The sequence below is a fragment of the Geotrypetes seraphini genome, chromosome 3 (genome assembly GCF_902459505.1).
Source record: "Geotrypetes seraphini chromosome 3, aGeoSer1.1, whole genome shotgun sequence".
Taxonomy (NCBI): domain Eukaryota; kingdom Metazoa; phylum Chordata; class Amphibia; order Gymnophiona; family Dermophiidae; genus Geotrypetes; species Geotrypetes seraphini.
The window spans coordinates 397,580,856-397,596,779 of record NC_047086.1 but is presented as its reverse complement, the minus strand read 5'-3'; the positions used below and the strand labels follow the sequence as shown (position 1 = coordinate 397,596,779).

The 15,924-nt window shown below is 43.1% G+C and overlaps 1 protein-coding gene across 1 annotated transcript in view; it reads right to left on the bottom strand.

Moving 5' to 3' along the window:
- The window catches only part of KCNK5 (potassium two pore domain channel subfamily K member 5), a 99,673-nt gene that overhangs the window by 12,505 nt on the left and 71,244 nt on the right, over positions 1 to 15,924 (bottom strand). Inside the window, exon 2 of the mRNA XM_033935477.1 lies at positions 97 to 208. Coding sequence (XP_033791368.1) covers positions 97 to 208 — 112 coding nt within the window. The remainder of the gene's footprint in view (positions 1 to 96; positions 209 to 15,924) is intronic.

Below are 15,924 nucleotides of genomic sequence, written 5' to 3'. Positions count from 1 at the left end.
ATCTAGCATGCGGCTGCTGCTTGGTTATGCCACTGAAGCCCTCTCTTCCAAGAGTGGGTCAAGAGGAAAACTTGTCATAACATGTTAATCACTTACCTATTGTGGTAATGACAGTTGCCGCAAAGATGACAGCATTCGACCAATTCCAGCTGTTGAAGCTTTGATTGCCAGTGATCGTAACCCCTTGCCCGGCAGCGTCCGACACCACCTGGAGGAAAACCAGATCAAGAAGAGGTGATTGGCCTGGGATTGCCCAACATCTATAAACAGGGGCCACTTAGGCCTCAGGCCAACCCTCTTGTAGAGAGCCAGAGCTAAGATTCAGTTTAATAATAATAACAATAACAGCTTATATACCGCAGTACCGTGAAGTTCTATGTGGTTTACAAAAGATTAAGCAAAGGTACAAACTGATTGACTTTAAGAGGGGTGGAAGAAAGAGAATTAATAGGACAGGAAATCCACTGTTGAGGAGAAAGTGATCAATAGGACAAGTTAATCGCTATTGAGGGGAGAGAGATGAGTGGATCAGTTGTCTAAATGCTTTAGGAACAGGTGTGTTTCTAGACGTTTCCTAAATTCCTCATAAGTAGTGGGCGAAAGCAATTGTTCTAGGTCTTTACCCCGTGATGCTGCTTGGTGTGAGAAAAGGTGTTCATGGTGTTTTTTCAGTTTGCAACCTCTCACTGGGGGGGAAACGAAGTTGGAATGTGAGCTTCTCTTGTGTCTACTGGCTGAGAAGGAGAAAAGGTCAGTAATGTATTTAGGGGCAAGTCCGTGTAGTGCTTTAAAGCAGAAACAGGTGAGTTTAACAGCCGCAGGCCCCAGCTTAGGAGTGGCCTACTGAAGTCAGAAATGAACTTGCAATGGAGTTCAAAAAGATTAAGATCATCCATTTGGGAGCCAACAGAGTAAGCTACCGTGGGTCTGTGCACGGTACTGTAGGTCTGTGCATGATGCAGAAAGGGTTTTGGCATTGCAATTTAACTTGTACAGTAAATAACCTCAAATATATAAAAATGCACAATAAACGTGGCTATATGCTAATCTGTAGCAATGCAGAGAAGGTTCAAGCCTGTGGACTGATGTCTACCATATGAAAAGTCTGATAGGTCAGAGGTGGCATAAAAGGTTAGAAAGCCCCTCCGACAGCCATTTTTCAAGATGGTGATATTACTGCATCAATCCTGTTTCTTAAAAAAAAAAAAAAAAAAAAGGTAACACACAGAAAGGGATCAAAATACACAGAAAAGTCGACGACGCCCACAAAAGAGTGTACACGCCAACAGAACTGGGACAGATTCTTTTATTCACTAAAAAGACCCGATACAGCCAGTGTTTCGGCTCTTGGCTGCGTCAGGGGACTTTTAAGATGTCTGTCATACAAATTCTTTACAAAAGTAGTCCTGCTGTTAGTTTAGACCAGGGGTCTTCAAAGTCCCTCCTTGAGAGCCGCAATCCAGTCGGGTTTTCAGGATTTCCCCAATGAATATGCATTGAAAGCAGTGCAAGCACATAGATCTCATGCATATTCATTGGGGAAATCCTGAAAACCCGACTGGATTGCGGCCCTCAAGGAGGGACTTTGAGATCCCTGATCTACACCCTCCCAGCCATTGAAGCCCTCCCCAGCCCATCCTCCAAACGGCCATATACAGACACAGGCTGTGCAAGTCTGCCCAGTACCGGCCTTAGTTCTTCAATATTTACTATTATTTTCTGATTCTAGATCTAGACATGGGCAACTCCAGTCCTCAAGGGCCGGAATCCAGTCGAGTTTTCACGATTTCCCCAATGACTATGCATTGAAAGCAGTACATGCACATAGATCTCATGCATATTCATTGGGGAAATCCTGAAAACCCGACTGGATTCCGGCCCTCAAGGAGGGACTTTGAAGACCCTCTGGTTTAGACTGTTTACCATGTTCTGCACTCAACAAACACGGCATCTTAAGAGACCCTCTGATGCAGGCCAAGAGCCCAAACACTGTTAACACTATTAACGTATAGGCTCACCCTAAACATGGAAAGATTTCCCCCTACAAGCACCAGAAAAAAACTTTAAACGAAAGGTAAAATCAACACCAATCAATTCTGGGGAAAAATGTCAAACAAGTTTCAAGTTTCTTTATTTTTGATATACCATCTATCAAAACAAGTGTCTAGACGGTGTACAATATAAAAAGATTGTGTGGGACAATTAAAATAGGTAAATAAAAGTAATATTTATCAAATATTAAAAATACTAGACGAATTCGGATTAACGTACATAAAACGGAAGGAAAGTAGGGGAGGGAAAGGTTGTTTTAAAATACATCGAAGTAAAATTAATAAAAAAGGACAGTAAATGGGGAATGGCAAAAACATTAGGAGGGGAATCATTTCAAAAGAAGTATTAGACGTTTCAAAGCTTCACATGAATCAAGGAATTAAGAGGCTGAAGCTAATACTAAAGAATAAAGGCATCTTTAAAAAGGAAGGTTTTAAGTTTGGCTTTAAATTTTTCAAGCGAGTTCTCTAATCTAACGTCTAATGGGAGGGCATTCCACAGAGAGGGGGGGGGGCGGTACCTGAAAAGATGGATTTGCGAGTAGTATCGTAAAATAATTCCTGTATTGATGGTATGGAGAGTAAATTTTGATTATTTGATCGGAGGGTCCTGGATGATGAATAAGGGATCAAGAGTTTATCTATGAACACCGGTTGGTTAGAGTTTTTTGTTTTAAAAAGTGAGAAGGAGTATTTTATAGGAGAGATGAGTAATAGGTAGCCAATGTGCTTTGCGGAGGAGAGGGGGTGACATGGTCAAATTTTTTTACATGATAGATTAATTTAACAGCAGTGTTTTGCAATAGTTGTAGACGATGGATTTCTTTCTGGGTTATACCTTGATAAAGGACATTACAGTAATCTATAGTTGAAATTACTAGGGAGTGAATCAGGATATTAACTGAGGAGGGATCAAGAAAAGAACAGATCAGCCTAAGCTTATGAAAACATTTCTGCATAACTGCACTAACTTGTTGATGAAAGGTGAGGCCCTTGTCTAAAATGACTCCGAGAAGTTTAACTTTACTATCTGCTTGAATTGGAGAGGAGTCGATACAGATGGGTAGACATAAATGTTCATCTGGAGAGGGCGAGAAAAGGACACTAGTAATTTTAAGAATGTTCAGTGAAAGTTTATTATGCCGAAGCCAGAGGTTGATTTTATTGAGTTTTTGATTAATTTCAGTTATTTTATCAGGGGATGTAGGATTTAAGGGGTGAAGTAGTTGGATATCATCGGCATATGTAAATACGGTGAAACCTATAGATTGAGCCAGAGTGAGTAGTGGTGCCAGAAATATATTAAAAAGAAGGAGAGAAAGAATAGAGCCTTGAGGGACTCCATAGTTTTGGTAAATAGTGGAAGAGATAGTCACTGAAACTGACTTTATAGTTTCGGTCCTGAAAGTAAGAAGAGAACCATTGCAAAACTGTACCAGAAATATTGATAAGTTCTAGTCGTGTAAGAAGTAGGGAATGATCAATTGTGTCAAAAGCAGAAGTGAGGTCTAAAGAAATTAGAACAGAGGATTTACGGTGGTCTTTAAAATAATGAATTGAGGTAGTTAGTCCGATAAGCAAACACTAGACGCAATCTCAACTAACCCCAGTACATTGCTGGAAAACTGGACCACCACAATAGAACAAACAATTCTTTAGTCCCAATACACAACTGCAATTCGAGGACTACCAAATCCTCGCCCTAGTTTTCTGAAATCTTAAAAACAAGCTTGCAGAAGACAATGGCAAAAAAACTAATCTTCATGAACATAAATCTGCCTGAAGAAATGTGATCAATAAATTCAAATTCAACATTGTTGAAGCCAGAAAAATCCCATTACACTCATGAAATTGAAAACAATACATTTGATATTTTTAAAAAAACTATTTTGCATAATGTGCTCTATGACATCTCCAGAACTAGATTTGTCGGAAATTCACTCACAGCCCAATGCCCAGATAGTCAGAGGCAAAAGAAATGCTATCACCATTAGCATCCCAGTATACCTCACTGGTCCAGGGCCAACTGATCCATACTATGGAGACCAAATTTCGAGTACCTTCATACCTTTAACTAGCACACTCTTGAAAAAACTATCAACTCACAGAAGTGTCCTTGACAACCGCCCTAATCACTTACTAGCAGATGCCCCCGCCAACATCATTGCCTCGCTGACCAAACTACTCCCATCATGGCCAACTACCATCCCAGATTGGCCACATTGCTCTCACCCAAATTCCCAGGACCCAAAATGCAGATCTCTCAAATCCTCCAACTACAGACATCCCTTTACTGAGCAAACTCCTACAAACAACTCTCAACATATATTGAGAAAACACTCCCGTCTACATCTTACTCAGTACAGGTTTCACTCAATGCATATCACAGAACTCCTTTTAATAACCTTAACCACCAAAACCAAGGAATCCTTAAACAAGGGACATCAAGCGATTCTATTTACAAGTCGATATATCTGTTTGACCACAACATCTTACCAACCAAACTCAATGAAATAGGCTTTGTGGACACCGTCCTAAACTGGTTTAAAGACTTCCTACAAAATAGGCAGTATCTCATCCACAAAGACAAAGTACTCTCACAATGCTGGCAAACTTTCTGTGGCGTCCCACAAGGGCCCCATCTTTTCATGAGCTCACTGGGCGACACTAAATTTCAACAATGAATGCCTGCTCTCAGGCAGACGACATCCTCCTTATTCCGATCAGAGAATCTAACAATGCTTCTCAGAGAATATCAAATGGCACAGACAAACTAAACTACACTCCTGGGTTCTTACAAGCTCAATACAGCAAAAACTAAAATCCTATGGTTTTGCCACACATCTCATACAATCCCTACAACAGGAATCACACTTGATATCAATAAAACCTCTATGTACTTGGCATTATACTAGACTCAACCTTCTCATTTGAACCTCAAGTCTCTAACCTATGGGGAAAAAAATCTTTCTATACTGTAGTATGAGACTAAAACTAATCAGGCCTTTCTACCACGACCACCACTTTACAATACTGACTCAAATGCTTGTCTTTTCTCAATTAAGACTACTGCAACTCTACTGCAGGAATCAACATTCTTCTGCGTAAACTACAGATGATACAAAAAACTGCAGTTAGACATTTTCAAACTGAAAAAATTCAACTCCATCTCACCTTACTCCAAAAACACACATTGGCTACCCACTGCCACCCGTATTACCTTCAAACTATTGTGTATTATGTACCAAATCAATGCAAACTCAGCAGAACCACTTATAAATATCTTCAACAATTCCCAGTCTTCATCAACCAAAAAACAAATATTTTTGACTCTTCTCCTCACCTCAAGGGATTAAATATAAGTGCATATTCAACTCAATATTCACTTATCTTGGCATCAAAACTTGGAACAGCCTTCCAATCAACATCAAGACAGAACCATACTACCGAAGATTCTGGGGGGGGAAAAATTTAGACAGGAAAACTCTTCTCTTTGAAAACAAACTCTTTGATGACTTATCACCAAAGTACCGCACCAAAATCCCTCATTTCTATGTACTATTTACCATCCCCTGCTAAAAATGGAACCTCAACTTTATCCCCCAGTTCTCCTAATTCCTATATTTTCTTCCTATATTTGTTGTCTCAATTGTAACTCTTGAACAAATGCAAATCTCTAAAATTGTAAGTCACCTTGAACCTTTCCAGCCAAAGCATGACTTGGAGATCTCCGATTAGATTAATTAGATTTTAACATGGCACTAGTTTGCATGCTTACTGATTACGGCAACACAGTGATAAGTTTTTGTGGGAACCTTACATTCAAAACTGTGTAAGCCACTAATACGCAGCTTGAGATGGCCTGGTCTTGGCTCCCAAAAGAATCTTCCTACAACACCTTTTATGCAATAGCCATATAAACTCAACAGGACTGTTATTGCACGGCACTGTCAGATAGAGAATGATAGAGACAAATTTGTTTCCATCCCTGCAGGAACTCAAATTTCTCCGCCCCTGCGAGTTGCTGTCCCTGTCCCAATCCTGTAAGCTCTGCCTTAACCGCACAAGCCTTGAACACTTACGATTTTAAAGCGTTTTGAGGCTTACGCAGACGAGGACAGCGCTTGCAGAATGGGGCAGGGACAGGAAAAGAACTCGCAGGGATGGGACAGGAAAATGAGTTTCCATGGGGCCGGAATTTGTCCCTGTGTCATGCTCTACTGTAGGACACTACCAATTTGGAAAACCTTTTGACTTTTGCATTTAAAGGGTAATCAGCTAAAATTCACAGGTACGTACAGTGAGGGAAGGAGTTAACTATCCAATATCCCATGTTTGTCAAACTTGTGCCTCTTAAGGCAGTAATTCTCCAAAAAAAACTGATTCACGGAGCCCCTAGGCCACACATTTCTTCAGGTCCTCTTCACCCTCCTCCCTTCCGGTGGTACCAATAATGTGGAGTCCTACCTTTGCTGAAAGGATGTCCAAGCCCTGACAGCCCTAACAGCTGAATCGGTCCGCAGCCATGCTACAGCTACTGAAGCCGGCATACACGCTCAGGTCAACATGAACTGAGCTTGCACAGGAGAGCCAGCATCAGCAGCTGAAGCTTACGCCAACTTCCTCAGGCCTTCAGCTGGTGGGGTTTGATCATAGTTTTGAATTGGGTCTTAAAATATCCTGCAGATCCCCTGTGGCGCACACTTTGGGAACCACTGCTCTTAAAGACCAACTCAATCAGCTTGCTAAGTCAAAAGCACAGCTGCCATATGGAAGGTCCCCTCCACTGCAAGCCCCGAGATGGGTCTTCAGCTCCAACCCACCTGGTAACAGAGGTTGATGTTCATGTTTCTAATGTGAAACCCTCCCCAGCCCCCAAATGCTTTTCTGGACTATCTAGTTGTCATTGTATATTCCATGACTGCAGGGTTCTTAAAAAAAAAAAAAAAAAAGGGGGGTTCCTAGTGTACATTCATTCCTGGCCCAGTACCGTCACTAAGACTACTACTACTATTAATTATTTCTATAACGCTACCCGACGTACACAGCACTGTACAGTCAAAGTTAAAAAAAAAAAAAGTCCCTGCTCAAAAGAGCTTACAATCTAAACAGGCAAGACAAACAAGATGTTATGGATACAGTTAATCCAATGGTCTCAAACTCAAACCCTTTGCAGGGCCAGATTTTGGATTTGTAGGTACTTGGAGGGCCTCAGAAAAAATAGTTAATGTCTTATTAAAGAAATGACAATTTTGCATGAGGTAAAACTCTTTATGGTTTATAAATCTTTCCTTTTGGCTAAGTCTTAATAATAATATTGTAATTTGTAGCTAAAGAGACATATGATCAAGAAACTGTTTTTATTTTACTTTTGTGATCATAATAAACATACCGAGGGCCTCAAAATAGGACCTGGCGGGCCACGAGTTTGAGACTGGTCTAAATACATGAGTATGTTGGAAGGGTGGGAGATTCCTAGCCATTATTACTAGTGAAGGCTCATGGTACAAACACACCAGCCCTTGTTCTGATTGAGATGAAGTTCAAACACAGAAGGAAACTGTGCAGTCAAAAGTCCCGAGTAGCTAAATCAGTGGTGCCCAATAGGTCGATCACGATCGACCAGTAGATCGCCAAGGCAAAGTGAGTCGATCGCGGAGCCCATCCCGGGCACCGTGATACTCACTTTGCCTTGACGATCTACCGGGCCGATCAGCCTTCCTCTCCCCGACGTCAATTCTGCCGTCAGAGAGGAAGTTTGGGCCAGCCAATAATCGCTGCCTGGCTGGGCCGGAACTTCCTCTACGATGGCAGAATTGACGTCGGGGAGAGAAATGCTGTTCGGCCCGAAGAAGGGAAGTAGGGAGAGCTTGGGGCGGCGGCGGTGGCTTTGATGCCTGTTACCCGATGGTGGCGGCAGCTTGGGGGCCTGTTCCCCGAGGGTGGCAGCAGTGGCTTGGTGGAGGGCAGGGAGAAAGAAAGAAAGGGGGCAGGAAGGGAGACAGAAAGAAAGAAGGGAAACAGAAAAAAAGAAAGGGGGCATGAAGAGAGAAAAAAAGAAAGGGAGGCAGGGAGAAAGGAAGAAAAAGTTGGGGGAGGGAATGAGGTCTGGAGGAGAGGAAGCATACAGGCTGAAAGAAGGGAAGAAAGATTGGATGCACAGTCAGAAGAAGAAAGTGCAACCAGAGACTCATGCAATCACCTGACAACATAGGTAGGAAAAGTGATTTTAGTTTCAATTTAGTGATCAAAATGTGTCTGAATTTATATCTGCTGTCTATATTTTGCACTATGGTTCCCTTCTACTAAACCACAATAGCGTTTTTTTAGCGCAGGGAGTCTGAGCGTTGCGAGCAGCTGGGCATTCAGCGCAGCTCCCTGCGCTAAAAACTGCTATTGTGGTTTAGTAAAAAGGGAGGGGGGTATATTTGTCCATTTTTGTATGGTTATTACTGAGGTGACAATGCATAGAGTCATCTGCCTTGACCTCTTTGAAAAAACCCCCAGAATAGGAATGATAATTAACATTTTCTCAGCGTAGTGTGCTTTGTGTTTTTTTTTAATTTTATTGTTGGTAGTTCATTTTGACTTGGTCATTTTAAAAATAGCTCACAAGCCCAAAAAGTGTGGGCACCCCTGAGCTAAATGCTTTGCTCGTGGTCAAAACAGCAAGTCCCTCTCATTGCCAATCTAGAGCAACATGTAAAACAAGGTTTTTCCCCTAAAAATGAGCTTCATCTGCAATTGTCATTAGAAGCAGTAGGAACACAAACAGGACCCCACGACCTTGGACAGCAGGGGAAGGACAAATTCTATAAGACATATCTAAAAAAAAAAAAAAATTTAATAAAAATGCATGTTTGTTTAGAAAGTATAGTACTAGATTTCAATGTGTTCAATTGGCAGCTTGGCTAAGGCTATGTCTGTCACCAGATTAGCTTCAGGCACAATAAAAAGTTCAATTTGCCCAGGATAAGGCAGCAGAACAGCAAACATGCACAGAACACGCACACACTGGCCTCACGTTTTCTCCAAGCAAGCTGCGTTACTGTGATAGACTCAGGTCATCAATATCTCGATGGGCTCCAACAGTCCTGTAGCCACCTCTGGCTTTAAGAGCATAAGAATTGCTGCTGCTGGGTCAGACCAGTGGTCCATCGTGCCCAGCAGTCCACTCACACGGCGGCCCTCTGGTCAAAGACCAGCACCCTAACCGAGACTAGCCCTACCTGCTCCCATTCTTGTTCAGCAGAAACTTGTCTAACTTTGTCTTGAATCCCTGGAGGGTGTTTTCCCCTATAACAGACTCCGGAAGAGCGTTCCAGTTTTCTACCACTGTCTGGGTGAAGAAGAACTTCCTTACGTTTGTATAGAATCGATCCCCTTTTAACTGTAGAGAGTGCCCTCTTGTTCTCCCTACCTTGAAGAGGGTGAACAATCTGTCCTTATCTACCAAGTCTATTCCCTTCAGTATCTTGAACGTTTCGATCATGTCCCCTCTCAATCTCCTCTGTTCGAGGGAGAAGAGGCCCAGTTTCTCTAATCTTTCGCTGTACGGCAGCTCCTCCAATCCCTTAACCATCTTAGTCGCTCTTCTCTGGACAGTATAGAGAAGCTATTTTCAACCTTTCATCTCGCAACACATTTACAAGGTGCAAAAGCTGTCAAGGCACACCACTGGAATCTAATCCATATCCAACCATGAGCTTGATGCACTAAAAATGGTCGTTAAGACCATAAGGGACGCTGTGGGCCGATTTCTAAACCATGCTCGATGCTCAAATGGCTGCCCATGTGGAGGGCAGTCGTAATTCCATCTGATCACTCGCTTAGAAATCGGCTCTCACACATGTGCAGAGCTGGTTTGGGGAAGCCCGAACAGCTGAGTGGCAGGAGAAGCCCCAAAATAGCCTCCTGCCACTCAATTGTTAGGGTTTTTTCCTTTAATGGCACAGATGTGTGTGTGTTACACACGCACAATATCTGACCCCATTTTAAAAAAAACCCATAAAACAGAAGGTGAACCCCCCCCTCTCTGGAACCAAAATAGAGGAATAGAGGCAAGAGGGATGCCCACTCCCTCCTGCCGCCATTAACCCCACCCCCACCAAACTGACCTCCCTGCCAGGACCCCTTCGAACTGACCCCTCCCCTTTTCCTTCCACACTTTACCAAAAATCAACAGGAGGAATGCCCACTCCGTCCTGCAACCAGATGCCCTCCCCCCGAACCTCCCCTGTACCTCTAAATTACGACGACAGCCGGAGGGATGCCCAGTCCCTACTGCTCATGAGGCCGCCACTCCAAAATAGTGGGCCTTCCCCTTCCCTGTGTATCCTGGGATGCACAGGGAAGGGCCTAAGACCCCGATTGGCTCACATGCATAAGGCCCCTCCCAGGAGGGCAGGAGAGAGTAGGAATCCCTCCTGCCAATTTTTGGTAAAGTGGGGAAGGGAAGGGGAGATAGTTTGTGGCAGGATGGAGTGGGCATTCCACCTGCAGATTTTTACTGAAGTACGGGGGAGGGGTGTGGTTCAGCGGCAGTAGGAGGGAATGGGCATCCCTTCTATCTCTACTTTTGTTCTGGGGGGGGGGGGGGTCAACACACACACACACACAGTGCCCATAGGAAAAAAAAATTTAAAAAATGATGTCAGACTTGTTGGTAACACAGTTAACTAGACATGTCTGTTTTTTTGGGTCAGTATAACTGATTCAATTATGGCATGCAATGTTAGGCCATCAATCGGGATGGTTGATTTTAATATTAAATGACCTCATTTTAATAGTAATGAGGTCGTTTGCATGCCAGAATCGGAGAATGTACGACCACACGGGAAACCACACGGTGAGCCGTTTTCAACATCGGGTCAGCAAATTTCATCGGTTGCAAAACCAGTCAAACTGATTTAGCGAAACCAGTCAAACTGATTTAGCGACTTTCGGTACATGATCGGAGTGTTTGGTGCATCCGGCCCCCATCCCCGCAAAGATCCATTCCATCCCCACAAGTAATCTCCAGCCTCACCCGTACCTGTAACCTTCAGAAATAGTTATTTCATTTAATAATGCTATTGCAATACATTAGAGCACCAATATACCTGCTACTGGGAAAATATGGACTGAAAGAGTCCTACACCAATGCCACAGACGCAAAACGACTTGCCCAGTAAGCAGAGATAGCGGACTCTGCATGTCTTGCAACACCAGAGAAATAAAGACATGCATGTCCTCCTGTATAGTGCAAAATCAAGCTTACAGATATGAAATTCTCAAAATTGACAATTCAATCACTATAAACTGAAAATAAAGTTGTTTTTTATACTCTTGTCTGGAGATTATTTTTATCTTCTTGTTCCCAGTCTCTGGCTCCGTTTCCCCTTGTCTGTCAGCTTAGCTCTTTTAAGACCTAGTAGCACATCTGCTATTTTTTTTGCTCCTTCATTTCCCGTCTTACTTCCTTCGCACAGATCTTTCACTTTCAGCTTTCTTCCATTTTCTATCTCCTTCTCAAACCTCATTTTCCTTCTTTTATTCTTCTATCCGTGTGCAGCATTCCTCTCACTCTCTCCCCTCTTCCATCCATGTGCATCCCCCCACTTCCCTTTGCTATCCATTTGCAGCATTTTCCTCTCTCTCCCCTTCCCAAAGGTCCAGTCCCTCTCTACAAGTGGAGCACCCCTCTGCTTTCCAAGTCCAGCCAACACAATCTAGCATCTCTTGCTGCCTTCCCATCCTGTAGGTCCGAATCATTGCCTCTTCCTTCTTCTAACCCCCCACCCTCAAATGTGCTTGCAGCTTACATTGTAGTAGAGCCATCCAGTACCGAGTCACACAGACACGCCAAGGCATTACCCTCTGCTGCATCCCAGAATCCAGAAGTTATATCAGAGAGCTGGACACGGCAGAGGGGGAAGGCCCTGGCATGCCTATTTGACTCGCTGCTGGGTGGCTCAAACGTCTAAGCTGCAAATGTGGTAGGTGGGTGGACAGGGGAGTTAAAAAGGAAGCAGCAGCGATCCTGTACCTGCAGGCGAAGTTGCAGTGAGGAATGTCGAATTGTGGGGTGGCTGCAGTGCACCCTGGATTCAACGGCATATCTGGGGAGCAGATGCAGCACACCAGTTCAAAAACCCTGGCATAGGCGTGTTTTTTTTTTTTCTTAGAAAAATATGAGTGTTCAATACAGCAAAATCAAGATTAGCCGAGTCTCTATAGTCCACTGATAATCTTATCCACACCAATGCAGTCGTGTGTTTACACTGGCCAGTCTGCAGGATCCATTCTTTAGATAAGCCAAAAGGAATACCCATGACATTATATCCATAGTTCAATATCTATCCAACATGGCTGTCCCGGTGGGACCTAGTGGGTCTCAACAGGAAGAGCGTCATCTGGACAGTCCTCTAAAAGAGGTCATGTCCGAGTTTTCCTGGATGTAATGTAATGTAATGTAATTTATTTCTTATATACCGCTAAATCCGTTAAGTTCGAAGCGGTTTACAGAGAAATATACATTAAAGGATACAATAAAAATAAGATAAATAAAGAATAGATACTTTGAAATTCCCTTACTGTCCCGAAGGCTCACAATCTAATTAAAGTACCTAAGAACAAACAAATTAGCATCTGGTATCCTAGTCAAAAGGGGACATATTAACATACCTACTATACACAATACACCTTGAACCAATCAAATGGCATAAGCTAAATCCCAATAAAAGTAACGGACTTCAAGAAGTATCGGATTTACATATGCAGAGTGGGTACGACAGATCTCTCTGTAGTGTTGAGCCCAATTCCCATGAAATGTTTTTGCACTTAAGGGACAGCAGAGGGCGATAATCACCGTCAAATACAGTACATCCCTGTATTCAATATTTGATTGGAATAAAATAAGAACTTAAGAATTGCCGTACTGGGACAGAATGAAGGTCCATCAAGCCCAGTATCCTTTTTCCAACAATGGCCAACCCAGGTCCCAAGTACCTGGCAGGAACTCAAAGAGCAGCAACATTCCAGAGTGTGATGTCATAATGCCTCATTCCACCAATGCCTAAGAGCCAACCTCAGCAGTGATGTCACAATGGCTTGATTGTCCTATACTTGGATCACATAAGATCATCAGAATTGCTTTACTGGGACAGAGCGCAGGTCCGTCAAGCCCAGTATCCTGTCTCCAATAGTGGCCAACCCAGGTCACAAGTACCTAGCTAGATCCCAAGTAGCAAAACATAATCTATGCTGTTTATCCTAGAAATAAGCAGTGGATTCCCCCAAGCCATCTCAATAATGACCTATAGACTTCGCTTTTAGGAAGCTATCCAAGCCTTTTTTAAACACTGCTAAGCTAACTGATTTCACTAGATTTTCCGGCAACAAATTCCATGACCCCTAGTCCTAATATTTTTGGAAAGAGTTCTATTTTACTAATGTTATCTCACTTATGAAACCTGGTAAAAAAAAGGTAGCGGTGGGCAGGAAGTCTGGATAAATTAAATAGCACTCCTTATTCATCAGAATGCAGTAGTAGAGAGCTCTAGAGCAGAGACAGCTCAGCGGAAAGCACGCTGGTAAACAGTAAATCAAAGTCTGACTAGTTATAACATGATTATAGTATAAACATGACACTCTGCAACATACTCAGGCATTATCTAATCTCAGAAACCCAATTAACTTGTACTAGGTACACAATCAATCTCCAATGTCCCAGAGACGCCTCAATCTGCTAAAACCCTAGGCAGCCTCTGTTATGAACTGCTCCGGGTGTCATCAAGGCAATATTTATTTTGCTACCTTTTTCTAGGCAAGTACTTATTGCAGCTGCTATAGGATAAAACATTTATTCTATACAGGCCCAGAGTGACTTCTGTACGGTTTTGTATTAAGGGGAGGGGGGAGGAAGAGGAAATAAGTCAACCTCACAAAGGTAAGACCACAAGAATGCAAGCAGTGAAATGAAAGTCAGAAGCTTTCCAGGCAAATAGCAAAATATATTCCAAATATGTGGCAACAGCCTGAGGACCATATGTAGTAAGGACTCGACACGGCTGTGTTTCAGCAAAGCAGCCTGCATCCGGAGTCAAAAGACCTTCTCTGAATAATTGTAAGAAGGTGGCACAAGGGAATAATTCGAAACAGGGTTAAAGGTTAAGGGTAGTGGATTTCATATTGTGCCCTTCTGTGGGGGACAAAGCAGTTTACATATATTCTATATGCAGGTACTTTTTTTTTCTGTGCCTAGTGGGCTCACAACCCAAGTTCTGTACCTGGGGCAATGAAGGGTTAAGTATTGAACCCAGTTCCCCAGGTTCTCAGCCCACTGCATTAACCATTCTGAGTTTCTGGAGATACGCAGTTAGGGGACTATTTTCTTTACAGGTCTCTGGGCCACAGTCAAGGGATTCCAAAACACAAAAGCATGAGTTTATCCAAAGCCATTCTGAAGTACAATTTCAATGCTCTAGCTTTTAGGTTTCCGTACTGTGCCCACTTAGCATCTCTTTGTAGGAAGAGACCTCTACAGCAGTGCTGCTCAGCCCTCTCGAGGAAGCATACCAGGCCAGTTGGGTTGCCGGGATTTCCTCAATGAATATGTATGAGATAGCTTTGCATGCTTAGGACACCCCTTGGAGGTAAATCTCTCAGGCATATTTATTGGTTGGATAGGTGTGCCTCCAGGAATAGCCTTGGGATATGACTCGTACTTAAGAACATGGTCGTGGCTTCATTTGATTTCACTGAGCTGCATTTCCAGTGGCAAAGAATTCTACACGTCTCCTGTAGCAGATTCAGGAATGATGCATGGCCACATTAAGAACAGTGTGCGATTGTGCATGCTGTATCTTAGAGGGAACACTGGCAGGGACAGTTGGCCCTTTCGTCAGCTGAGAGCAGAGGTAAGGCAGCACGAATCTACAGGTTCTGAGTTACATACAAATCCGACTTAAGAACAGCTTTAAAAACGCCACTCCTTCATAACCTGGGGACTGCCTGTACTGCCTTCTGTGATTACAATCAAAGTAGTTTACACATATTATATACTGGTATTTAATTTGTACCCGAGGCAACAAGAGAACATTAGAATAGCCTTACTGGGTCAGACAAATGGTCCATCAACCCAGTAGCCCGTTCTCAAGGTGGCCAATCCAGGTTCCTAGTACCTGGCCAAAACCCAAGGAGTAGCAACATTCCATGCTAGCAATACAGGGCAAGTAGTGGCTTCCCCCATATCTTAATAACAGACTATGGACTTTTCCTCCAGGAACTTGTCCAAACCTTTCTTAAAACCAGCTACGCTATCTGCTCTTACCACATCCTCTGGCAACGCGTTCTAGAGCTTAACTATTCTCCGAGTGAAAAAAATGTCCTCCTATTGGTTTTAAAAGTATTTCCCTGTAACTTCATCGAGTGTCCCCCTAGTCTTTGTAATTTTTGACGGAGTGAAAAATCGATCCACTTGTACCCGTTCTACGCCACTCAGGATTTCGTAGACTTCAATCCTATCTCCCCTCGGCCGTCTCTTTTCCAAGCTGAAGAGCCCTAACCGTTTTAGTCTTTCCTGTTAAGTGACTTGTCCAAAGTCACAGAGAGCTGCCGTGGAAACTGAATCCAACCATGAGATACCCCCCCCCCCCCAAAACAGTGCAGCCATGGCATGTACTACTACAGTACATGGCACATGCTCTGTGTAATAACTACAGTATTTACATAAGCTATTTAGACTCCCTAAGCATGTGCAGCGAACCATAACAGTACAGATGTGTGCCAATGCCACTGTGTCAGTTGCCCCTTGTGCCGTATCTGATGTGCAGGCAAAGGAGCTGTGTGCCAACGCAGATTAACTTGCAAAATATGCACACTTCAAGTTTCA